This window comes from Zalophus californianus, chromosome X (genome assembly GCF_009762305.2).
Source record: "Zalophus californianus isolate mZalCal1 chromosome X, mZalCal1.pri.v2, whole genome shotgun sequence".
In the NCBI taxonomy this organism is placed as follows: domain Eukaryota; kingdom Metazoa; phylum Chordata; class Mammalia; order Carnivora; family Otariidae; genus Zalophus; species Zalophus californianus.
Window position 1 is genome coordinate 118,325,668 of NC_045612.1, and position 27,113 is coordinate 118,352,780.

The 27,113-nt window shown below is 42.2% G+C and overlaps 1 protein-coding gene across 6 annotated transcripts in view; it reads right to left on the bottom strand.

The window, feature by feature from the left end:
• The window catches only part of GLRA2 (glycine receptor alpha 2), a 176,909-nt gene that overhangs the window by 17,342 nt on the left and 132,454 nt on the right, over window positions 1-27,113 (bottom strand). For 5 of the 6 annotated variants that reach the window (XM_027608192.1, XM_027608190.1, XM_027608189.1 and 2 more), the window contains one exon: window positions 20,047-20,196. The exons of the other annotated variant lie outside the window; for it this stretch is intronic. In XM_027608192.1, coding sequence (XP_027463993.1) covers window positions 20,047-20,196 — 150 coding nt within the window. The remainder of the gene's footprint in view (window positions 1-20,046; window positions 20,197-27,113) is intronic. 6 annotated transcript variants of the gene reach the window in all.

Consider the following 27,113-nt stretch of genomic DNA (forward strand, 5'->3'; position numbering starts at 1 on the left):
GTGCCTCCTGATAAGGCCGATGTCACACCCCACTGAGGGTGCCGCGGCTCTCACACTGCAGGCACAGTTACTGCAGGATGAACGCACAGGGCCACGGGCATCACAGTGCTCGGGTAGGGGATGGGTGTGTGCTGGTAAGACAAGGGCCAGCGGCTGGGGGCGGTGCACTAGTGAGTGCAAGGGCCACCTCCTGTCCCTTCCGTCATAGCAACCAAATAAGGACCCCTGCTACTCGATCTGTGACTGATTCCTAAGTGTGTCTGTGAAGATTTAAACCAGAGAAGCTCTGGTGAACTCGTCTGCTTGGCCTGATGCAGGCTGAAGGCACTTCTTCGCCATGACCCAAGGTAGGAAACCTATTTCCTATTGCCAGCCAGGATATACACATACACACACTCCCACATACATGAGTATATCTAACAGAAACCAAAGTTTCACAAAGTGCTGTTGACTTTTCCAAAACAGAGTGCACTCTGATATTTTCTCAGTTTTTCCCCCTAATTTGTATTTTTCCAAAGAGCTGGTGTTGAGCCACTGGGCTGGCTTCATGACCCACAAGTCAGTCCTACCCCGTGGTTTGAAAAGTACGTGTTGCATGGTCTTAATTGGTTCCTTCACTGTCAGCTGTCATTCGTCAAGTATTTACTGAACATCTACCATATGATAGGCATGTGCCAGTCATGGGGAAATCTAAAAGAGAGCCTTCTAAATAAATACACAGGAGAGTCCTGACAAAGAGTCAACTCTTCTGTTCAAACTCCCTGTAGCGGTCGTGCGTCACGCTGAAGAAGGTGCTGGGCTTTCACAGGAGATCTGAGAGATGGCCTACCATGTATCAGGCCCTTTACGTGTCCCCTTCTTTCTGTCCAGGCGTTCTCTTTGACTTTTGTCTGCCTGCTGGATGACCATTCAACCTTCCATCCTTAGCTCAAATTATAGCTCCCTCCAGAAGGTTCTTGCCTCTTGCTTCTTTGCCACCCATTTAGCAGGAACCACACCTTTTTTCTATTCTCTCCTAAATGCTTGTATTTATGAGGTTGGATTTTAATAATACAATTGTGAGTCTTTTGTGCACTAAACAGTGGGCAATTAATCAAAGTAATACATAGGATCATTTTAAAGAGTCAGAGGACATTTTACATGAACAGGAGAAGATAACGTTACATAAAGAACTCAATTATGCTATTGCAGGTAGCTGGCCGTTCCTTTTCCCGTGGATTTGTGCCTTGGGCTAGATGTGAGATGCCAGTGGGCTGGATTCTTAAGAAGGATGTAGCTATCTACATCTGCCACGCACCATATAAGAAATGGCATGACTTCTGATGACTTAGTGCTGGCTAGTTTTCCACTTTCAGACCACTGAGCTACAAGCCCTGAGTAGAAACCAGTAATTCATTCCACAGATATTTCTCAAGTACCGAGTATGTACCGGACGACATGACAGGCCCCTCAGATTGAAAGATGAATGATGAACAGCCTCTGCTTTTTAGATGTCTGATTAACATTTTCCTGAGGGTTTTTTAAAAAACAGGCAAAGGGAAGAGAAAGGAAATATTTGATGAGTGTTGGCTGTGTGCAAGACACTGTTGTTACATGCATAATCTTGTTTACTTCTGATAGTAATTCCATGAGAAAGGGCTTTATTAGACCCTTTTTACGGATGAAGAAACCAAGACCCAGAGTGATTTGATCATGGCTCCAAATCACCCAGCAGCTAGAGTACCAGCCAGGATCTGAATTCAGCCAGCTGGACTCCTGGCAGAAACTCATTTCACTACGCCATGCTTCTCTCTCACCTCTTTCTTTGTAGGATTTGAAGAGAAAAATGTATATATTTTTTGAGGGCAGAAATTCACATGGTAGAATTATTCCAGAAAAGGGTGCTCTAATGAAACATGCTGACAGGGTACTTGGCCAGGATAAAGCAAGCTGGCTTTGTGACAGAGATTTTTATGGGTTTTTTCCCCCCTTATATCAGTCTGTCCTAAAAGACAGGAAGTGTGAAAGAGCATTCGATGATTCAATGACGAATTAAGGCATCTCAGGTCTGGCAGTCAGGAATTGGCTGTACGACATTTAACAAACCTCCTAAATTCCCTAGGAAAGTCTCACCGCCAGACTACTTTAATTTGAAGCATTTTGTGCTTCCCAGAATAAAGTTGTGTGACTATTTAGAACAATTGTTTTACCACGATACACGTGAGCACAGTTCAGTGCTGTTAACTAAGGTGACACTTTTCAGCCTGGCATGGATTCTACTGGCTGGCATTTCATACTGTCTCCTCGTGCATGTGCACACGGAGCTGAGAGACCACCTTCTCACTTACAGGGAAAGAAAGGTGTTGCCTTGGGTTCTCACTGGGTTCCCAATACCAGAAGGATCATCTCAGGCCACCAAATAGCTAGTGCTACTCTTAAGAAAACCAAACCCCCCCCAAAAAAATCAAAAAACCCAAACAAAACAACCCCCTCCACAACATAGGATTAAATTATTCTATGTGATGAAGAGCTTTCATAATTAAAATAGTTAAGATTTACTGAAAAACATAAGCCACCACAGTGATGAACTGAACATTTCTCGTCAAGGGAAAATTCATTTTACCTTGAGCTTTGGGGCATTTCCCCATGCCTTGTTTTCGACTGTACATATTGCAATATGCGTACATTTTTTAAATTGACTATTTGCAATATGTTCAGAGCAGCACTTCTCAAGTTTTCAGTGTGCTTGTGAATTTCCTGGGGATCCTGCTCTACTGAAGATTCTGATTCTGGTAGTCTGGGTGGGGCCTGAGGGGCTGCATCTCTAACAAGCTCCAGGTGATGCCACTGCTCCTGGTCAACAGGTGATACTCTAAAAAAAACGAGCCTCTAGAACAGTGGTTCTCAAAATTGGCTGCCCATTGACATCACCTGGGAAGTCTTTACAAAATCAAGACGTCTTGATTTGTTTCCCACTCCCCAAAGATACTAACTTATTTGATCTGGGCATGGAGAGCTTAAAAAACTCCCAGGTGAGATTAAGAACTTTGCTCTAGTGGATTACCTTGTCTCTAGAAAATATGAGGGCTCATTTCTGGTGTGACTTTTGTTGCTCTTGAATAAATCCAGCAGCAGAGTGAAACGAAGTGGGGAAATTCAATAACTTAACCTCCTGATGTTTACACTCATGTCAACTTCTTAAAAAGCAATTAAATTATACACCCAACAAAATTCATACGCCTCTCACCAGTGCAAAGAGCCATATTTTGGATCCATTTTTTACTGTCTGATGTAAATTTAAAAAAAAAAATCTTACATAAAGAGCTAACTTACTAAAGAGGAAATTCCTAATTAAAATGTTTTTCTAGCTGGATGATCTTTTGGGTTATACTAGCCTAATTACTCCGGACGGGAGTGGTATCATTGCTCGTAAGCAGGTTGCAGTCATGAAGCTAAACTTTCTTTTTTTTTTCTCTCTCAAAACCGCAGTCGTCTGCACGCACAGCATGTCTCTGTCCCTTAGATCGGGGTTTCTCAACCTTGGTACTGTTGACATTTGAACCTGATAATTCTTTGCTGTGGATGCTGTGTCTTGTACACTGTAGGAAGTTTAGCAGCATCCCCGGCCTCTAACCACTCAATGCCAATAGCACACACAGTCTCCCACCCACCCCCCAAGTTGTGAGGACCAAGAAGGCCTCCAGACGTTGCCAGGTGTCCCCTGGGGCAAGGGAAAAGTAACCCTTGCTTAAGAACCACTGCCTTAGATCAAAGGAGGTTTCCACATCAGTGACTCTCCCTTTCATCTTGAACGTCTCAGTGTGGGAAGCTCTTGGGGTTCATCTGATGCAGATGAGAGGTAGATCATTGGCAAGGGAAGATGAGGCCATTTTCCGGTGAGCATTGACTGCTGCCTTATAGAGTGGAATTTTCATTGCCTGTTTAATTATTTAATTCTCTTTTATTTATTCACAATAACAAGATGAGGTTAGAATAATTCAGTTAACATTCCAAGACGAAACGAAGTTCAGAGATGCCCGTTCCTCCTTGAGGATAGCCCCTCCTCATCAGTACTTTCCCTGCCTAGGAATTGCCACAGTTCCACATGTAACTCTGTTAGGGTTCTTGACATTCTCTACCCCGTATTAGAAAAATTTTGCACTTAATTTTTCTTATGGATCCCCACAGCTGCATGGAAACAGGTTTCAAGCAGTTTTCATATCCCCTCTTCCCCTTAGCTAAAACGGAACTCTGTACAAAGCAAGCATTCTAAAAAAAAATACCTGAATAAATGAACTCTAGGGTTTATCCAGCAACTTAGAGTGAGAACAAAGAAAATAAGGGCTATTTCCATATACGCACTTCTACACAGAGCCAGGATCATTTATTCTCTAAAAGGCTACACTTGCTTGTGATAATTCTTCAATCAGGTGGGAATAACTCCTGCTTAAGTGTTTCATCCCCAAATGAGCTTGTTACAAAGAAAAATAATATTGATAAAAGACAGATTAAAACTGATTAGGGAAGCACCAAACTTCTCTCATTCTGTTTGATCTGCTTATGAGAGTCCAGTTATGTTTACATGTAACTACAGTTTGCATCACCATGGAGAATTTTATAGTAATTAAGAGCGAGACAGTAAAAGGAGAAGGATTAAGATATCTGCCATCCTCACCTTTCTAAGATAGTAGTAGAGCTGAAGGCACAGGCTTGATTTCAGGGACGTAAGGAAATAGAATTGTATTATGAAACCCGTCAGGTTGCTTGGAATACCCAGTAGCACAAAATGTTTTATCAATGCCAACTGCAAGTTGCAACAGGTGGAATGCAATTGTTTTTCTCTAATTTGCAGAAATGACTATTCTGGTTTCAGGGATGCACTCATTGCTCCTTCCAGATCCTGAGCCGTCTATTTCCACACTTTAGGCACAAAACGTATTCCAGGGTCGGTTTGGTATCTAGTGAGGAGGCAGAGGATGGGGTTAAATGGGACTGTAATTGTCATCAGGCTCCTGGCATAAAAGGCATTGCACCTTCGTTTGCTTTTGTTCTCTCCAAAGCAACCCTGACACAATGATTTGTGTGCAAGTAGTTTACTGGGGACATAGTATGGGAAGTGCAGGGAGGGAGTGGGGAAACGGGACAGGGAAAGGAGGAAAGTCAAGAAAGGGTGTGTGAATGAGCAGCAGATTACTGTTGACAAATGGAGCTCAAACCTCTTAGAGACAGACTTGAACCAGGGCGTGAGGAAGCTTGGTAGTCAGCTACCCAGCCCCAGCTGTCATTGGTTGAGGGCCACTCCGGAGGCATTCACGTCCTGCCACTTCCAGCTGCTTTGAGTATGGATGGAATATACTAGAGTGGCCTGCAGACACTCTCAGACAGTCGCAGGAATCCATTGCTGTGTGTGGTGGTCAGAATAATGGCTACCAAAGACGTCTGTGTCCTAATCCCCAGAACTGTAAAAGTGTTACTTTACAGGGCAAGGGGAGTTGGCAGGTCTGATTAAGTGAAGGAATTAGAGGAGGAGGGAGGGCCCTAGATTACCCAGGTGAGTTTCATTTAGTCACATGGCTCTTAAAAGTGGAAAACCTTGGGGCCCCTGGGTGGCTCAGTCGGTTAAGTGTGTGCCTTCGGCTCAGGTTGAGATCTCAAGGTCCTGGGATCGAGCCCCAAGTCGGGCTCCGTGCTCAGCCGGGAGTCTGCTTCTCCCCCTCCCTCACCCTCTCCCTCTGCCCCTTTTCCCGCTCTGCCCCTTTTCCCCGCCCTGCCCCACTCATGTGCATGCTCTATCAAATTAAAAATATCCTTAAAAAAATTGGAGAACCTTTCTCAGCTGTGGTCAGAGGGAGATGTGACTATGGAAGAACGGTCAGAGACAACACTGAGGGCTCTGAAGAAAGGGGGCTGTAAGTCAAGGAACGTGGGTGGCCTTTAGAAGTGGGAAAAGGCAAGACATCAGCTTCTTCCCTAGAACTTTGTTACATAGTGAGATAGAGGTGGCCACTACGTATTGGTCCCTGGGTTGTTTATTTCAGTGTGGGCTGAGACCTGTAGCTCCAAAGCCTGCTGGTGTCTCACTCAAATTTTACACATTGAATCATTTTTAAAATGGTCCAAACGAGCAGATCTTTAGCCACCTAAAGCCTGCCTGCTTTGCATACCTCATGAAACCGTGTTCAGCATCTGCTGACCAATGATAAGACAGAGCCTTGTGGTTATAAGACCCTCAGCTGCCATGCCTCTTGAAGCTCTCTGACACACACTTCCGCCTGCTGCTGAATGATGTCACCTAGACAGGTAGGCCTCCTCTCCGCTGGGAGTCCCTGTGCCCTCTTCCCTTCTGGGGGGCAGCGCCTTGTTGGAAGCCTTTAACCATCGCATGCCGCCCTGCCAAGCCCATCCCATACAGCTTGTCATGTGGTGCTTCCTCTCATGGGCGTGTCTTTTTCCTTGATCAGCCTCCAAATTGCAGAAACCCCCACAAAGCTTCAGAAGCAATGCATCCTTGCCCATACCTTCTGTTTTTTGCCCACCGAGGCCCATATTGGACTTCTGACCCCCATAACTGTTCCCTCAACCTGAACATCCCTCTTAGCCCCCTTTCACCTCTCCAACTCCTGCTCGTGTGTCAAGACCCAGATGAGTGGTCACTTCCCAGATGCTACGAAGTGGAGGACCTGCTCTATCCTTTGTCCTCACTGAATCTTGCACTTAAACCTCACCTGTAGCACAGTACATGGTTTCTGTATTGAAACCATTTGTCCACGAGTCTATCCATCCTAGGCAAAAAAAAAAAAAAAAAAAAAAAAAAAAACACAGACAACACAAAAAGACTAGTTGATAAAGTTTTTCTTCTCATTTTAACGTTGAATTCCCTTTTAAAATTTTGTGTAACAAGTCTCTTAAAAGGGTCTATATGCAAAACTGGAACTTCAGCTAAGTTTGATGATTATAGAAATATAAAGGATCATTGATGTTAAAGACCCGAAGTAACTGTTTTATCGCAAAGAAAAAAGTGGTGGTAACTCCTGTATTGTATTGGTCACATTTTCATTTATGTATAAAGTGTCCTCCTTTCATTGTTATTCTTCTCCTCTTTACATTATATAGCCATTGCTACCCCCTCCTGGACCATCACATGAGCCATACTTTTGTCTCCCCTTTGCCTTGAGGAGGAAGTGCAACCTTCTTAGCCTGGGGCAGAGCTTTTCCTTGCCTGGCACCTGCTCAGCTCTCTGGGCTCCTGTCTTATTAGTTAACTCTGAGGGAGCCCAGTTGTTGGTTCGCTGCTTGTCTTAGTTGGCTTTTTCTAGAAGGCCCTGAGACAAGGATTTGAATACATATAGTTTATTTGGGAGTTGATCTCAGGAGGCACCAGTAGAGAGTGGGAAAGTGAGGCAGGGAAAGAAACCACATCAATTCAAGGTATATTGGTAAGCAGGTTAGAGTGTGGGTGACGGGCTCAGTCCCACTGGGAATCACTGGGAGCCAGTATAGAACATACTACAGAGGGACAAGGAAGCTGGGATATTTATCTGTAGTCCCCAACCGTTATTGGCAGAGAGCTGTTCCTGGAGTGAGTCCTCAGTATTTCTAGCTCGCCCTGCACAAGTTGAGCATGATTCTGGGGCCCAAGATCCCTCCTCTCCACACCATGGCAGAGCAGAGCTTATAGCGGGAAGCCATCATTGTATATAGAAAGGAGGAGTGGCACCGGGATTATGGGTAGAGCATTGACAGCATTTAGCACCGGGCCCCTCCGGCGTGTTCCCATAGCAGTCCTCTGGCCTCTAGCCCAATACATGTCCGATGTACATGGAAGGTGTGTCTGCTTATCAGTCTGTCTCTCCCTGGACTGTGAGCATCCCCAGGGCAGAGTCCATTGGACTTTGTGCAGGGCTTATAGTAGGTGTGCACTACGTTTACATTGAGTGCCTGAATGAATGAATGGGTAAAATGAGATAGTCTGAAGAGAGGACGCTGAGGATAAGGGAAAGAGAAAATGATGAAGACAAGCAGGGACAGAAAAACAGGATCTAGTAGGAAGGAAGGCAAAGAAAATAGAACGGTAAACAGGCTGGGATGAAAGAAAGGATTGGAGATACTAAAAAGACAGGGATTTCACCTGCAAGGCCGCTTCCTCACATCATTTCGCATCCTGAAAAAGAGCATTCTATACCGTAAGCCCTAAAATAAGACTGTCATAATACCTAGCAAAGTGGAACAAACTAGGAAGAAAAGCACCTTATGAACATTTCAGGCCTCTGTGTCCCTGACAAGTACCAGCTCTTCACGCCCGTGGTCTAGGGGAATTGCAAAGTACCATGACATTTATTTATTCTGGCTGGCTTTCACAATTAAGTCTAAACTCCTAATCCACACAGGTCCGTTAAAGCTTCATCTAAACTCCTCAACCTTTAAGACAAAAAACAAACATGTCTTCTACCTCCCTGGGGAAGTAGTTACAACCTTTTCAACATCCTGCTTGCTAAGGAAGCAGTTGTTACCTTAATTAATGATCTACAAAATCCTCTTTAAACACCGTGTGCAAACATGTGGCAGAATATAGGGGGAAATGCTAAAGGACAAGAAAGAACACACACCGTTTCACTGTATTCTTCTTGAAAGAAAAAAAAAAAAGCTAAGATGATGGAGTTTCCTTCCTAAGGACAAGGAGAAAGGAGACCTGTCAGGATTTCTAGTCTTAAAATGTCTTTAAAAAGTACTTTATTTTCTGTTTGGTAATGTTTCATGGCTAGTTTTTCAACACGGAATCACTGGGGTTAATGTCCTTGACATGATTACGGATACATCAGTAGCAAAAGTATGAAGTAATGATAACATTTTCACTACTGAAGGCAGTTGTAGGGGTTCTTTGGACCCTTAGTACTCAGTGTGGCTCTCGAGACTAGCAGCATCAGCATCACCTGTACCTGGCACATACTTGTCGGAAATGTCTCAGACTCTGAGTCAAGCTCGGGGCTGCATTCCAGGATTCTGTTGGACCTAGGCCTCCAGGTGATTCTTCTGTGTACCATAGTTAGAGAAGGACTGATCTAGAGCAGGTCAAGAGGTAGCCCATACTCCAGCAGTAGTCTGCAAGTGGACAAGTGTGTTTGTCATTGGTTCTTCTCAATTCCTGTGCCTCTTGCTGGTCCAAGTAGTAAGGATTCTTATATGCATTCTCACAGTTTTAGTAACCTACCCAATTCAAGAGTTCCCTCTAGATTCTTTCTAGAATGGATGAAATCGTGGGTCTCTTTAACATTGTCCTACTGCCCTCACTTTCTCTTTAACACTAAACATCATTGTGTGCACCTCTTGAACCACACACATTCAGGGGTTAAACTTAAAAATAAGCTTTTGTTATGACTGTTAACACCACTGAGCATTCCCTAAATAGGTGTGATAAATAACTTAATTTTTTCCTACCCACATACAAGTATCTTCATCTCCCAGAATTTGGATATTCAGAGTGTGAACTTAATAGTTCCCATATAGGGGCCCTGCCTTACCTCCTACATGAAGCTATGCATAGCATCATAGACTTGTTTTCTTAGGGTGTGTGGTGTGCAGATCCATATGATTTATGTTTCAATGAAGCCAATCAGATGGAGTTTTCCTTCATACTCAACTGAGTGTGCATTTGAATAAATCAAATTTTCAAAGATAGGCTGCTGGATAGAACTTGCCTTTTTCTAATGTAAGGGAAAGAACTGGCCATCACCTAATGAGCCCCACCCACATATGAATCATGGAGGAATTTACTCTGAGGTTTGCAGAACTGAAAGTGCTCTCCTGACTTCGTGGGCAGATGTATGCCAACTGTGTCACCCTTGCGAACAAGAAATAGGAAATAATTAGGGTATACTTTTCAATATGAAACAGTCCTAACTGTTCTAAACCAGGGTTTTCTCTACCATGGCACTATCAACATTTAGGGCTGAGTAATTTTTCATTTTATGGTTGGGGGGGCAACCCTGTACATGGTAGGAAATTTAACAGCACCCTGACCTCTACAGACTAGATGCCAATAGCACCCTTCCCTTAGATGGGACAACCAAGCCTATCTCCAGACATTGCCACATGTCCCTAGGGGGGCAAAACTGCTCTGGCTGAGAACCACTACTCTAAGCCTTTGGAGTGGAAAATGAGAGACCTTATGCAAGATTCTCAAAGGCTGATCCTATTCGACTTACAGTTCAGTGGATTCATTTGCTTCGATCTGTGGGGTTGATTAGGCTTAGTGATAGTATCATTTGCATTTCAATAGTCGCCTTTCAGAGTCAGTTTACATCCTAATTGGGTTAGAAGGGTCTTCATGGATTCTCACCTTTGGAAAAAGTGCCCTGGTACTTAGGAAGTTTAGCCACAGCCCCATAACTGTGGGGGATAAAATGGAAGAGTTCAGCTTGCCCCTAATTCTTCCCACTTCTCTTGTTTAGACACTATAGAGTAGAAGCACGAACTCATTATTTCAATCCTATGATTATAAAAATCACTGTACATGGGTCACATCTTGCTGTGCAATCTAATTTTCCTTTGTGCAAGGAAGACAAGAGGAATGCAAATGGGGGAGGGGAAATGAAGCTATTTAAAATGTTTGATTTTAATCTGTAGAATATGCTCCCCATTAAATTGAACAAAAGCTTTATGACCCAGAGAGAAAGTAGATATGAAAATGAACAATCACTAAACATAGAATTTACCATGTGCCATTTTTTTTTTTTTTATTCTATGAGCTTTACTCACAGGAACTCACTTTATTCTCACCACAGCCCTATGAGGGGAATACTATTAACTCCATTTTACAGATGAGAAAACTGAGGCACAGAGAGGTTTTTGTGGGGTTTTTTTGTTTTGTTTTTAAGTAACCTACCAAGGTCACAGGACTGGTCAATTACAGTGCCTGCATTTGAATGTTTAGGCCCCTCATTTTTGGAGAGGAAGCCCACAACTCCAAAACTTGAATCCCTCACAGGATACTCACCTCAGACAAGGCTAGACTGAGAACCTGACAGAGTCAGACAAAACAAGGCTACTTCATAACTTTGTCTAAGCACAAAAAAAAAAAAAAACAATGTCACTATGCTACCCACAAAATACTCATCATCCAGCTCTTGGTTAAAGGAAGTGACTACTCTTTCTTTAATGACTATTGTTTTATCCACACATGAGTCTGCCCTTCTATAGATACGTTATTGAGATGCCCAATTATAGAATTTACCCTGCCTTTTTTTTAGTGAGAGGGAAAGGGGTTGGGGGGGGCAGAGGGAGAGGGAGAGAAAGAACCTTAACCAACCTCAATGCCCAGTGGAGCCTGATATGGAGCTCGATCTCACAACCCTGAGATCATGACCTGAGCTGAAATCAAGAGTCAGACGTTTAACTGACTTGAGTCACCCAGTCACCCCAAATTTCCCCCTGCTTTCTGATAGCACCCACTCTAGAGCAAAACCCCTGCTTCCTTAGGTTTTCCTCCCAAATTACCCAATTTACAGAGGACCTTCTTCCACTGCTCCCTGTGGTGTGTGTTCTTCCTCACTGCAGAGTAGTAAACCCACCTTGTTTAACTACAGCCTTGTTTCTGGTGGTGTTTGGCTGAAGAGTGTTGACACTACTTGTCAGTGTTACAAAGCTAAAAGTGGTAGCTAATTCCAGATGACTAAATCAGTATCAAAAAATTAATATAATCTAGAAAATGGGCCAAATCCAATGAAGTGATAATTTACAGCAATAAAATTAACCTAAATAAATTATTTAGGTTAGAAAAAAGTCAAGCACTTAAAAGGAGATAACTTGATAGCTATTCATATTAATAATAGGAAAAGAAAGACTTGGGAAATTAACAAGCATTAACAAGGTCAAAAAGAGCCAATTTTGGAATAGGATGACTTAAAAGCACTACTGTAATTTAATGCTCTATTAACAACTGCAGATAAAGAGGGGACATTACTGCTCCTTTGTGTTACATGTTGATTATGCCTGGGCTATCTTTCAAATTCTGTGACTCATACTTCAAGATGCCCACTAGCAAACCACAAAAGGGTAATCAGTGTGCTGCATGGCTATAAGCCACATCATAGGAAGAACTAGGTCTGTTTAATTCAAAAATTTGAGAAGACCTGCCAGCTCACCATCCTTAAGTGTTTGAAGGGATGCCTCCAGGAAAAGAGGAAGGAGATTTTTACTCCTAATGAGGAGGAGGGCTGGTCTGACTGGGGACATTCCAGGACTCCATGGATTTAGATAAGCCACTCCGAGATGACCATTTGCTCTGGGTCCTTGTCTTCTGGCTTTCACCAGTGGGGTCTCATGTCCCATTGGAATGGGAAAATCTAAGGCCCTTGGAAGAGTGGGGAGGAGATAGCGCAGGGCTTCTGGGCCTGCTGGGTGGAGGGACAAGGGCTTCTTCTAAGTTGTTTCCCTCCTGGGGGCATTGCATTCAGGTTTGAAGCTAAAGCCTGGATAAAAATAGTTTATTGTCCTTGGAGGTTTATTTCCATTCAGTAGGTCAATGAGAAGATGATTGGTTGAGAGCAAGATTCAGGTATTTCTAGGTAAAGTGTCCTAAATAATATCTACCAATATCTTTCCAATCTTCTATTCTTCTGTAAACATGCGTCCCTTTCTACCCATCGTTGTACACGTTTATCAAAAAGAACAAATTGGTTACTAAGGGTGCTTGAAACAGTGGGATTATTTCAGCCCTGTAGGACCAGGAAATGATCTTTTGAGGAATTAGCAAGTTAGCTAAGAGTTAAAGGATAGATGGGGGGAGGGCAGAAAAGCACAACAAAATGAGTACTGAATTCTTACTTTGCCAACTTACTATCATCTGAGACGTTTTGATCAGGGCCTCACATTCTCACCCTGTTGTCTGGTCAGGTTGAAGCCCCTTATTTTCTTCCTGGGAGGTTGAAGTCTGAATAACGTGTTAACATTCCTTTTAAAAGGCAGCTTATGATGATGAGCACCAGGTGTTGGATGAAAGTGTTGAATGGCTATATTGTCCACCTGAAGCTAATATAACACTGTAGGTTAACTGGATTTAAAATGAAAACTTTAAAACAAAGATCTTATCATTAGGTGGCCTAAAAACCATAACTATGTTCTCAAGCAGCCATAATTTCTGTTTTGTCATGGAAAATAAAGAAATCAGGCTCCGTGGGCAACTGGAAAGATCTGAAACCCGGCCCAATGCCAAAAGTCAGGTGTGGTGCAGCCAGATAATAAAAAGAAAGGAAACAACAAAAGAAAGGGAGAAACTCAGGTGAGGCTTTAAAGTTCTTGTGGGGAAACTGTTATAAACATCACATGGTATGAAAACTTCTTATTGGAGCTGAGGAGGTAACATAAAAATAGGATTTTACCACACAGACCCGGGGCGTCAGCATCTAATAGACTGGGGTTGGCCCAACCGTCGGGATTTACAAGTTCTGTCCGTTGAAGATCTGGGCTTGATTGTTTCTGAGAAACTCTGCTTTGGTAAAATTGACAGTGGCTGCTTTGTGAGATGTAGAACAGATAATCGAAGCAAATCACAAACTGCCTGGCCCCTCCTTGAAAGTGACCCCACTTCATAACTTCGTTGTTTAGTGAGCAGCAGACTTTCTTCCCATGCAAGTAAATGTAATCTCTCAATAAATATCTTCCTTGAATAAATCTTAATGCCAGTGTCACTTTGGAAAATGATTTGCTCTTGGTTTTTTTCTTATACCTTCTAAATAATCAGCCTGTATTGTGCTGCAGAGGTCAGTTCCCCAATGACTTTTTTTCACTGGGAATATTGAACTTTTTAAAAAATGATGTTTTTAGGGGTATCTGGGTGGCTCAGTCAGTTAAGCATCTGCTTCAGCTCAAGTCATGATTCTGGAGTCACTGGATCGAGTCCTGCGTGGGGCTCCCTGCTCAGCAGGGAGTCTGCTTCTCTCTCTCCCGCTGCCCCTCTCTGCTCCTGCTCATTCTCTCTCTCTCTCTCTCTCCCGCTTGCTCACTCTCTCTCAAATAAATAAATAAAATCTTAAAAAAATAAAAATAAAAATGGTGTTTTTAACTCAGGCCACAACCTATTAGAGTCTGTGAGAATTTAGTGGTTCATGACTAGCTGGGCCTGAACTAGGGCATGGTAAGTAAGGCCTCAGGTGCAAAATGTAAGGTGGTGCCACAACCCCAGTGCTCCAGGTCAATATTTTAATGCAAAAACTTCATTGTTAGTGCAAAAAATCCAAGGTGAACAAAATATCAAAATTTCAAATAAAAACAGCATCTGACCCTGTACTCGTGTGCTCACCTCACTTGCCTTACCCTAATCACATCTGCATTTAAAAAGCAGAATAGAGCTTTAGAGTGCATTAGAGGTGTTTGTTTCAAGTATGTCTGTGTCTCAGAGGGAGAGACTGGATCATAATGTAAGATCTAAAATGTGAAGTTTGCGCAATAGCAGTTAAGGTCAGGGACTCTGGAGCCAGACTTCCTGCGTGTGTGGCTTTGGGCATTTTGCTAAACCTCTCTTTGCTTTAGTTTTCTCATCTGTAAGATGGCGATAAGAATACTGCCTTCATTATTGATAGGAAGACCACATAATTTATCCCAACAAGGGCAATTTTGAGAGTGGAAAATGACACTAACAGACAATACAACTCTCTGATGTTATTACAAAATAAAAATGCATTATCAAACAAATTATCCTGCAAAAAATGACAACATTCAGTCCTGAACTATCAGATGCTCAACAGCAAGACTGCTCAGCCTCTGTTTTGTTTTTTGTCCATTGAACCTATGATTTTCCATGTGTTCCAGCTAAGTGGTGGCCTAGTGGTGTCATGGATTTTGTATGCCATGTCATGGACCAAGGCTGGCACCCCAAATGGCCAGCAGGATAGTAGTGTCCCCCCACTGACAGAGGCCAAAAGAAAGGCTCCTTTATCCCTAGTCTCTTGTGTCCAAGTGCACTTCATTTTGATATCAGCAAGCTCCCTTTGAGCTATCCTGGAAAGAGAGTGATATGACATTGCTTCTGGAAAGGGTCAAGAAAAGAAGCCAGGGATAGTGATGGTTATTTTTTAGATTTGACTACATGTTAAAATGAGAACTCGTCCACTGTACGTGTATGCTCCCACCCCAGAAGATGACCAAACCCACTTCATTTTGTTTTAATGCAAATATTAATAATTTGTTTAAAATGAATAATCTATAGCAAATGCTAAATTACACCAAGGCATCAGGACAATATGCAAGACCAGGACTTCCCATAGTAAGCTGGGCGGTATGACCACACTATTCACCTAGTTGTTGTGGGGATTAAGTCAATTACTATATGGAAAGTGCCTAAAACAATGCCCGGTATATAGTAAGCCCTCAATCAATGTTAGCTCTTATTACCATTATTTTTCTTACCATGGTTCAGACTTAAAAAACTTAAAGTACTGCCTTAGAGAAAAAGACGCCATTTTCTAAGGGACACACAATTGGAAATGCCTCCTAATCTTTTTTTTTCCTCCAAAATTTACTTGTCAATGAAAATAATAGCCTTGACTGCAAAGGTCCAAACATGATTTGTTTTGTTCCCCACCTCCTTCTCACGTCTTAAATTTGTTAATTAAGCTTTGTTTTTTGAATGGCCATTTTGAGATGCATCGTCAAACTCCAGAACAGCTCCATGCAAAACATCTAAACTTTGATTTCTCAGTTTTTTTGACAAAGCAGTGACTACCAACGCCAACTGGCATCTCTAAGGAGTCTCCCCTTAATGCCCGCCACTGTCAGCCTCTCAGGTGTCCTTCTTGCTCCTCTCTGCAGTGCCCAAACTATCTTGCTTTCTTCCTTATTTAACCCCAGCTCCTCTGGAGCCTCTGAAGTTGAGTTCATTCGACTTCATCACTGGTCTCCTTTATCACTGCTGTCATCTGCCAGCCTCCAGCCCTTAGTAGTTGATGACTTTAGGAACTCTTTCATTATCAGCTCAATACCCATGAATGCCATCTTTCGTGGAGGGTCTTCAATAACCAAATGGACAACTGGCCCCATCCTTGGCCTTTCAATTCCTGGACTGCCTCACTGTCAATTTTTCCTCTGCTGGACCTTAGCCAAATACTCATGTTCATACCCTTACCCTTGTCTTTACATCCTGTGAAATCTTGATTTTTGAACTTTTCTTTCCCCCGCTCACCACTGGTTTTTGTCCTTCCAGCGCAGTTATTTTAATATTCTTATTTCAGCATTTCATTGACCTCAGTGAAATGGCCAATCCATGAGTAGCCAGTGTCTCCTTCATGTTCTCACTTTACCTACTTTAGAGTCCCTGGTTCATCACTACTGGTCCCTTGCAAGCACCCTTAACTCCCCTGCTCTCCCTCCCACTTTCCCTTCCTCTCCTCCAACTCCTCCGTTGTCTTTTTTAAAGCTACAGTGTTTTATTAGTTTTAAATGTACAACATAGTAATTCAATTCCATATATCACCTGGTGCTCATCATGACAAGTGCACTCCTTAATCCCCATCACCTATTTCACCCATCCCCCCGCCCACCTCCCCTCTGGTAACCACCAGTTTGTTCTCTGTAATTGAGTCTGTTTCCTGCTTGGTCTATCTCTGTTTTTCCTTTGCTTGTTTGTTGTTTCTTAAATTTCTTATATGAGTGAAATCATATGGTATTTGTCTTTCTCTGACTTATTTCACTTAGCATAATACTCTGTAGCTCCATCCATATTGTTGCAAATGACAAGATTTTGTTATTTTTTATGGATGAATAATATTCTATTATACACACACACACACACACACACACACACACACACACACTACCTCTTTTTTATCCATTCATCAATAATGGACACTTGGACTGCTTCCATATCTTGGCTATTGTAAATCATGCCGCTATAAACATCAGGGTGCATGTATCCCTTTAAGTTAGTGTTTTTGTATTCTTTGGGTAAATACCCAGCTGTGCAATTGCTGGACAGTAGGGTAGTTCTGTCTTTAACTTTTTGAGGAACCTCCATACTGTTTTTCACAGTGGCTGTACCCATTTGCAGTCCCACCAACAGTGCTCCAGTGTTCCTTTTTCTCCACGTCCTTGCCAACACCTGTTTGTTTCTTGTGTTGCTGAATACCTATTCTTTTCAAACTATTCCAAAAATAGAAAGGGAAGGAAAGTTTCCAAATTCATTCTATGAGGCCAGTATTACCTGGATACCAAAACCAGATAATAACACCACTAAAAAAGAGAACTACAGGCCAATATCCCTGATGAACATAGATGTAAAAATCCTCAATAAAATACTAGCAAACTGAATTCAACAATACATTAAAAAAATCATTCACCATGATCAAGTGGGATTTAATTTTGGGTTGCAAGAGTGGTTCAATATTTGCAAATCAATCAATGTTATACATCAATAAGAGAAAGGATAAGAACCATATGATCATTTCAATAGATGGAGAAAAAGCATTTGACAAGGCACAACATCCATTCATGATAAAATCCCCCAACAAAGTATGTTTAGAGGGAACATACCTCAACCTAATATAGGCCATCTATGAAAACCCACAGCTGACATCATCCTCAATGTGGAAAAACTAAGAGCTTTTCCCCTAAGGTCAGGAACAAGACAAGGATGTCTACTCTCACCAGTTTTATTCAGCACAGTACTAGATGTCCTAGCCACAGCAATCAGACAAGAAAAAGAAAGAAAAGGCATCCAAATCAGTAAGGAAGAAGTAAAAAGCAAAACTTTCACTATTTGCAGATGACATGATACTATATATAGAAAACCCGAAAGACTCCACGAAAAAAACTGCTAGAAGTGATAAACGAATTCAGTAAAGTCACAGGATACAAAATCCACATACAGAAATCTGTTGCATTTCTATACACCAATAATGAAGCAGCGGAAAGTGAAATAATTAAGTAATCCCATTTACAACTGCACCAAAAATAATAAGATACCTAGGAATAAACCTAACCAAAGAGGTGGGAGATCTGTACTCTGAAAACCGTAAAACACTGATGAAAGAAATTGAAGATGACACAAAGAAATAGAAAGATATTCCATGCTCCTGGGTTGGAAGATTTCTACAATAGCCTCCTAACTTATCTGCTGCTGCTATGCTTGACCCCATGGACCATCACTTGATACCCTGGTATTTGCTGTGTTGAAACTAATTTGTGGATTCCAGTCAGTTGGAATGAAATCCATTCCTTTATACTGACCTGCAAAGTCCTGTATGAATCTGAAATCACCTATTCCTCCAACCTCATCTTCTTTCCTCCTGCCTGCTCTAGTATTGCCCAGGTTTCTGCAGACTTAAAATATGACTCAGTTGGGACTCTTGTGAAATTCTCAGCGACCTCCCCTTGCAGACTCTGATTCATAGGTTTAGGAATCTGTACAAGAAACTACTTTTAACAAGCACTCCATGTGACTCTTATGATAAGATACAGATACAGCCTAAGAATCTTCCACATAGCATTCCAAGGAAGTCCTCCCAATTATTCAGAATTGGGAAGCAAAATGAAACTCATTTTCCATTTCTGGTCTAGGAGAGTATGCAGTCAGTGGCCATCTACTATGCTAAGCCAGGGAATTCTGGGAATACAGTTTATGTGCTGGAATAACCTCACATTCCCGTAATTTCCTGGGTGGCACAGGTGCCATTTGTGCAGATTCCTGTGGCTGAGGATGAAGAAATCGTTATCATCAACAAGGAGGCAAGGAGGAGAAAGTTGAGAAAGGCTTGATACTCAACAGTATACAGCAAAGAGAATGTGTGTTTCCGTAGGCTATGATAGGGCAAAATATTCCTAAGAGGTAGAGAAGAAAAACAGGGCAATCAGCCAGATACCAGTCTAGAGTATGTGCAGGAAACATTTTGGTAGATGAGGTCAGGACTCTGAGCTCATATGCATACGAGCTCCTCAACGTAACCAATATCCAAATCACAATAAATGTTTAGCTTTGCATCTAGGTATTTGGAAACATTAAGATTGACAGTGAAACATTTTTGGCTTTCTTCCAACAGAGTAGTATATAACTATGGCTTTAATAGCAAGTTTAATTTCTTACATTTTAGGGGAGCAGATTTTGAAAAGTATCTGTCATTTCCTGTATGTAACATTTTAACTTCAGTCCTCTAGCGACTGGCACTAGGATCCTCCATATCAAAGGGCATGTTTCTCTCCCACAATCTGAAACTGAAAACAAGGGCAAGCCTCCTGGTGTCGCATATGAAATTGGATCATAAGCCAGAATAGTGCTTTTCCAACGTGTACACATGCTGAAATTCCCTGGGGGGAGCTTTAGAAATCCTCACTACTGTGCCCCATCCCAAGACTGAGATTTAATTGCTGTGGGGTGTGGCCAAGGTTTGGGATTTTGAAAGATCTGCAGGCTATTCTAAGGGGTAGGCAAGTTTAGGAACCACGGAGCTACTGATTTTGAGCATCTGTCTGAAACCTCAAACCTCTGGATGGTGTAGAATTTGGGTTTATGCATTAAAGTTTAAGTTGAGACAATGAGATCAGTTTGATTGGATTTATCAAGTTGTGACCAACCTGGGTAGGGACCTTATTTACATAAAACCAGAGCAATTGATGAGAAAGTCAGTCGAGGTAGCTATGTACACAAAGTCACATACACGCAAATTATTAATGTTCAAAACAACAGGATTTTAAAGCACTTTTGTCAAATTGAGTATAGATCTCCAATTAGAGTTGCCCGATAAAACACAGGGCTCCCAGTTAAATCTTAATTTCAGATCAACAAATAATTCATTAATATAAGTATCTCCCATGCAATACTTGGGACATCTTTATACCAAATGCTGTTTGTTGATTTAAACTTCAAGTTTAACTGCATGCCTTGTGCTTTTATTTGCTAAATGCGACAACCCTGCCCCAATTTTAAAGGACTGACCTGAGCACTAATTCAGTCTAGTAGGACACCTCAGGACCAAAATTAACCTTAGCCTCTTGCTCATTATGTATTCTATTTTCTGAATTGCACTGCCTGGGTAACTACCTCAAGCTCTACCCGACTTTGTCTGCGCTGAGGGTCAACTGTACCTTATTCTGTCTCTTCTGTCTTCTCCGGAGCCGCAGGAGCTCCTTGTGTTGTCTGGAGACAAAGTTCACGGCCGCGTACTCGAGTAAGGCAGCAAACACAAACAGAAGGCACACCGCCATCCAGATGTCAATCGCTTTCACGTAGGAGACCTGAAAGAGAGAGAGAGAGAGAGAGAGAGAGACAGAGGAGGGGGGCACTGTGAAAACTCATGGAGAAATCGGGTTCCTCGTGTTGTGAGAAGCAGAACACCTCATTTTCCTTCATCAAGGATTTTCTCTCCTTTCCTTAAGAGAGAGCTTAAGCATTTTCCTTTCCACTTTGCAGACTCGGGCTGAGCAGTGAAAATGACATGCCCTTTGCCCCAGGCCTTTTGTTCTGTCTCTCTCAGTATAAGCCCATCTGCTCAAGTAGCCTCGTCCCTGAGACCAGCTCCAAAGATGACTACGAGAATTTCCTTAATGGAAAAAAAAAAAAAAAAGAAAAGAAAAAACAAAATTTTGAAGCTGCTTATTTCCTTCCATTTTTTCTTAATATTTAAAAACTAGTATAATTAAGATCATTCCAAAACCTTGGAGGAGAAAGAAGCTATCTATGTGTGGCTTTGGACCCTTCAAAAACCCATTTGTAATTTCCATCAATCTCTTGATCCTGACAATTAAAACACATTTCTAAATGGTTTTAAATTATCACAATTCAAAAATATTCAACCTAGGTAAAACATCAGGGCTCGGTCTTGGGAAGGGATCTGGTTAAAAAGGAAATTTTTAACACTTCAATGGTTGGCTGAGTGTTCAGTATCCCTTAAAATTTGAGAAATCAGATTCTGAAAGCAAATAGTTTTTACTTGCAATGGAAAGTGCCCCTCATCTCATCTCATTCCCACTTATTTTTTTTAAAATAACTAGATGGTGTTGTAACCTACTGGACCCCAGACTACAAAAGATACTTATCAAACTGCTGGCTGAGTGTGTACTATCTAACTCTAAGTTTTAATAAAAGGATTTATCTATTTATTTGAGAGAGAGAGAGGGAGGGAGAGGGAGAGCACACCAGCAATGGAGGGGCAGAGGGACAGGGAGAAAAGCAGACTTCCTGCTGAGGGGGAGCCTGCGGGGCTCGATCCCAGGACCCTGAGATCATGACCTGAGCCAAAATCAAGAGTCAGACACTTAACCGACTGAGCCACCCAGGCACCTCACTGTAACTTTTTTTTAAAGACTTATTTATGTGAGAGAGAGCAAGCGCGAGAGCATGCGTTGGGGGTGGGCAGAGGGAGAGGGAGAGAGAGAATCTCTAGTACACTCTCCCCTGAGTGTGGAGTCCGATGTGGGGCTCAATCCCATGACCCTGAGATCATGACCTGAGCCACAATCAAGATGCTTAGCCAGCTGAGCCACCCAGGCGCCCCTAGCTCTAACTTTTAAATAGGGTTTCCAATTATTTTGATATCAGACACTGAGTGTTTACCAGCCAGTACCATAAGTATTTTACGTGCATTTTCTAACCATCACAACAACTGTATTACCCCCATTTTCTGATGAGGAAACTGGAGAAGGGTTAAATTATTACTCAAGGTCACAGAGCTAGCTAAATGACAGAGCTAAGATTGGAATTGGATTCCAGTCTGACTGGTGGATTTACACACACACACACACAAACATGCTACTAGGATTATACAGTTTGTATCTTACATTTCTCTTTGATCTTTAGAGTGAACATTTCTTACATCATTTAACTGTCTTCTAAATCATGCTTGCATAATGGTCCAGACCACGATGAATCATTTTGTATTACAGGGCATCTAGGTGATTTGAAGTTCTATTGTTCGCTACTATAAACTTTGGGGCTATGAACATCCTTCCCCTAAAATATTTGGCTGTATCTCTAATTATTTGTCAGATCAGTTTTTAGAGTGGGATTATGGGAATAAATTATAGGAAAACCAGCTTCTGACTGAGAAAGTTAAGAGCAACACAGTGGATGAAAAAGCAGAGGCTCCAGAGTGAGATGCCCCAAGCAGAAAAGAACGCCCTGTTCCTGACTAACTCTATCATTTTGCCAAATAGTTAAACCTCTTTCTGCCTCCCATCCTTGTCTGTGTAATAGGGACAATAATACCTATCTCAGAGTTACGTGGCGAAGATCACTTAATATATGCAAAGTGCTTAGAATAGTGTCTGGCACAGAATAAGTGCTATATAAATGTTTGCAATTATTCGTCTACATAAGGGTGTGATTTTGTTAATGGAGAAATTTTGGAAGAGAGAGAAAGATCAAGGAAAATAAAAAAAAAAATCACCCATGATCCTAATATATTCCAATTCTTATTTTTAAGGTTACCACCTGCTTTATGCTGTTCGTCTCGGTCAACCTGATCTACTCGTCAGTCCCACATATGTTGTGACAATGTGGTCCAGTACTTTGTCATCTCCAGCACTTTGAATAGATCACCTTTCCTACCTGGGATGCTTATTCTCATTCTTTCTGATTCACAGACTCCTCAGAATCCTTCAGGACTTGACTCAGATGTCGGCTCACCTGGGAGGCCTCCCCAACCTTCCTGCTTTCTGCCTTCTGGGTTAGGAGCCACTTTTCTTTGCTCTCTCATCATTCTCTATTGAACTTGTCCGTTCTTACTCCATGAACTTCCCTGATCCCACCACTAGACTATAAGCAGTTTTTTTTTTTTTTTTTTTTTGGACAGGCTCTGTATTATTAATCTCTGTATCACCAGCACAGGACCTAGGAAATAGTAAGCATTGGATATGTGGGATGGATGGATGGATAAATCAGTGATTGAATGACAGAAGGAATGATGGAAATATCAGGCCATCTTTCCATCTTTGTATTAAATTTCAACAATTCTACGCTATGTAACATTACTCACAGTTGCATGTATTTGATACTTCTAGGAGTGGACTGTTAGTGCATTTTAATTCTCTCAGCACCCTTAGCATGCCTGGAATGTTTCTTCCCTTAATAAGCAATCATTTGTCTTGTGTTTGCTCTTCTGGAGCAATCCTGTTCCACTGTAATTTGTCTTATAGTTGCTCTTGTGGAGCAATCCTGTTCTCCTGTAATAATAGAACATTACCAATCACAGCATTCCCAGTTATATATTATTCAGAAGGCCCGTAAATGTTTTAAGACCCAATAATGAGAGGAATTTGTCAGCGCCTGAGATATGTCCATACCACAAGCTAAGTCCAATAGAGCTGACCATCATTCCTCCCCTTCCTGGTGTTTATAGCATTTAGTAATTTGTAAACCTTTCCCCCATCTCGTTCTGGTCATCAGCAGGCCAAGCACGTATTTGGCTTCTCTTATAGCTGCTCATAAATGAGTCCTTTCAGTCTCTTAATCATTTTGGTTGGTCTCTGAGTTTCCTCCAAATTATGAACATCTTTCCAGCACTGAAGTGCTGGCATTAAATGCATTATTCACACGGATTTAGAGGGTGTTGTGAGACAACTATTACATGTGATGTGATGTCCCTTGGTGCTAGTCTCTGAGGATTGAAATGCCTTTTTGTTGCTTTTACCCAGCTCTGATGTCAGATTCCCTCTCTTTGGCTGCTAATCCCTAGATGTTGTTAGCTCACATCTTCCCCTGTCACATTCTTTTTATGATTCTTGGGCTTACATGATTGCTTCCTGAACTACTTTACTACAGTCTTGCAAAAAATAGTTTTCAAAGGTAATTAAGCTCTCAAAATGCTATTATGACTCACTGAGTTGGTATCTTTCCAGGCATATTTAATTCAGGAAAATAAACATTGAGGGCCTACTGTGTGGAAGGCACTGTACTAGGTGGTGGTGGGAGGTAGGGCAAAAAATACAAGGATAACTAAGATGCACATTGATACTTTCCAGATTATACTTCAGAGGACCCCGTTCACACTGTGCTCCAGAAAGTGACATTCCCATACATCACAGAGAAGCAAATCAGGGCTTACGGATCAAATTTGGCCCACCACATGTTTTAGAAATAAAGTTTTATTGGGACACAGCCATACTCCTTCATTTACATATTGTCTATGGCTGCTTTTACACTAAAATGGCACAGTTGAATAGTTGTGACAGAGCCCATATGGCCTGCAAAAACCTCAAATACTTACTATGAGGTCCTTTACAGAAAACATCTGCTATCCCCTGACCTAGACTGTAGCGTTGTCTGGTTTGTCCCGGGGTTATACATCACAGTAGCACTGCCTGATGCTTGAGAAACTCCTGGTCTACTGAGGGACACAGTCAAGTGAACATATAACTGATACACAGTAGATGGTCCCCTGTGTCAAGGTAGAAGAAAAACCAAAAGGCTGTTGGAATATGGGGAGGTTGATGTTGACAGGGAAGATCAGAAAAGGCTTCATTCTTCAGTGATGTGACATTTGACTCAGGGTTTGTGGAAAGCTGGGACTTTGGTGGGTGGAAACAGCTATAGAAGCAAAGCCATGAAGATGGGAGAGTAGGTTGGCTCAGGGATCGCGAACAGCCTCGTAACCAGGATATGCTAGGTACCTGGGAAGTGCATGGTGGAGTGTGAACAGATAGGCTGGGCCAGCACACTGAAGGCCAGGCCAAGGGGTTTGGGTGTCGGACTGCTCTTAAAAATAAGCTAATGTGGTTTTGAGGTGGGTATAGATGTGTAAGACCTTTTCTAATTATCCTGGTGTTTTTTGTCTTCAAAAGCCAGAGTCTTAGCAAAAGCAGACATTTTCCCTCCTTACCGAAATTTGCCTTCCTTCCTCTTGCCACTTTCAACTCTACACGAGGCCTGTTCTCTTCCGAGCATTCTAACAACATCTCTGAATCCTTTGCTGGATCTTCTTCTATTTGTAATTTGTGTTCCTTGAGCTCTACCTCTTTGATTTTTCCTTCTGTCTTCATGTCCTCAATGAATCCATCCACTCCTATAGTTTTCTTCTTGTTCGTGTGTGTGTGTGTGTGTGTGTGTGTGTGTGTGTGTGTGTGCCCATGTCTGTGTCCGTCCTATAGCAGAGATTGGCCAAGTTCTCATGAATCCCACTTCCTTTTCCTGGACCACCAGTAAGATAAATTTGCCACTTTAGTTGGATCCCCCATGCAATGTGGGCAGAAGTGCTATATGCAGTTCAGGGCCTCTAAAATCTCCCATGAGATCCTTATGATTCAACCCTTCTGCAACCACCTTGGATGTCACTCATTTCAGATGGCAGTGCCCAGAGATGGAAGAAGCCTGGATCCCTAGAAGACCCAGGGCCACCCACTCTGGCATTTTTTTGAATGAGAAATAAACTTTCATTATATTAGGCCACAGAGATTTCAGAATTTTGGGTTTTCAACACTTGCAAATTCATCATTCAGTAGTGACTTCTCACCTCTCATTCCTGTGCTAATTCTAAAATGCCTGCAGTTACTATTTGCAAAATCAAACTCATTAAATGCCCCTCCTTCCCTATCATTTGATTTTAATCTTTCTTTCCACTAGCAAATGTAGTTTCACCATTGGTTCTTTACTCACCTTTATCTCTATTATTCAATCTGTTGTGAAAACTCAACATTTCTTTTTCTATTTTTTTAAAGATTTTATTTATTTGAGAGACAGTGAAAGCGAGAGATCACAGAGCTCTGGAGAGGGAGAAGCAGACTTGCCGCTGAGTGGAGAGCCTGATGTGGGGCTCAATTCCAGGACCCTGGGATCATGACCCGAGCCAGAGGCAGTTGCTTAACCGACTGAGCCACCCAGGTGCCCCAAAACTCAACATTTCTTTCTGCAGAGCACCCTTGGGTTTACTCTTTTCTCTCCATTTTAAAGATGTCACTACAACCCTGGCCATCTGTACTGAAACCTGGTTATTATGACTTCCTGACCGAGCCCCCTGCTCCCTGTATTCAGTTCTTCTCCATGGCACTTTATCCTTTTGTTTCTGTGAGATTAAATTTAAAATGCCAATTACATTTTGCAACACATCTGCTTAAGAACTGCCAAGGCTGGGGCACCTGGGTGGCTCAGTCGTTAAGCATCTGCCTTCAGCTCAGGTCATGATCCCAGGGTCCTGGGATCGAGGCCCACATCGGGCTCCCTGCTCCTCGGGAAGTTTGCTTCTCCCTCTGCCAAGGCTGCCTATTGTAGGCTCTAGTATCCAAGATCTTTCACTGCATGTATCCACCCTAGTTAATCAATCTTCTTCCACTCTTTCCTAACATGAAACTTGTACTTTGTTTAAGCAATTCTGTTTATCCCTGAGGGGGCCAAGTCCAGTCCTACTGAGAACTCCAGTGGTTCATAAATGGGTGTGATTTTGCACCCCAGGGGACATGTGGCAATGTCTGTGTCACACACACACACAGTGGGTTTTCCCAACCAGGGGGAGGGAGGTGCTACTGGTGTCTGGGATGTTGAGATCAGGGATGCTGCTAACTATCCTATAATGCACAGAACAACCCTCACAATGAAGAATTATCCAACCCAAAATGTCAATAATTCTGAGGTTGATAAACTGTGAGATGGAGAAAGCAAAAACTCCCCAAGCCCAGGCATCTATACCTAGTCCAGTGGGTCTCCACTGGGGACGATGTTCTGAGAAGACATTTGGCAATTCCTGAAGATGTTTTTGGTTGTCCCAACTGGAAGGTGGGGTTTTGCCACTGGCTTCTAGTGGCTAGAGGCCAAGGATACTGCTATAAATGCCCAACAAGGCATAACACCCTCCCCATGACCTAGAATTCCCCGGCTCCAAATGTTAATAGTGTTAAGGTTGAGAAAATCTGGCCTATATATTGCTGCCAGCATAGAAACTCTTCCTGCCTTTCCTCTACCTGTTTATTTCCAGAGAATTCCTCAAGGAGTAGCTCAAACTCCATCTCCAGAGTGATGCTTTCTCTGCCCATTCTAGTCCACGGTGGTCTTGCCCATCTTTAGGATTTGTATTACACTTACAGTTAGGATCATACAGTTTAGTCTTTGCTTCATGTATGCATGTTTTATCCACCCAACTAAAGTATATGATACTGGATACTGGATAAAGACCCAGTAATGTCTTTTGTATCTATGCCACCAAGGACAAGTCTTTGAGCATACCATA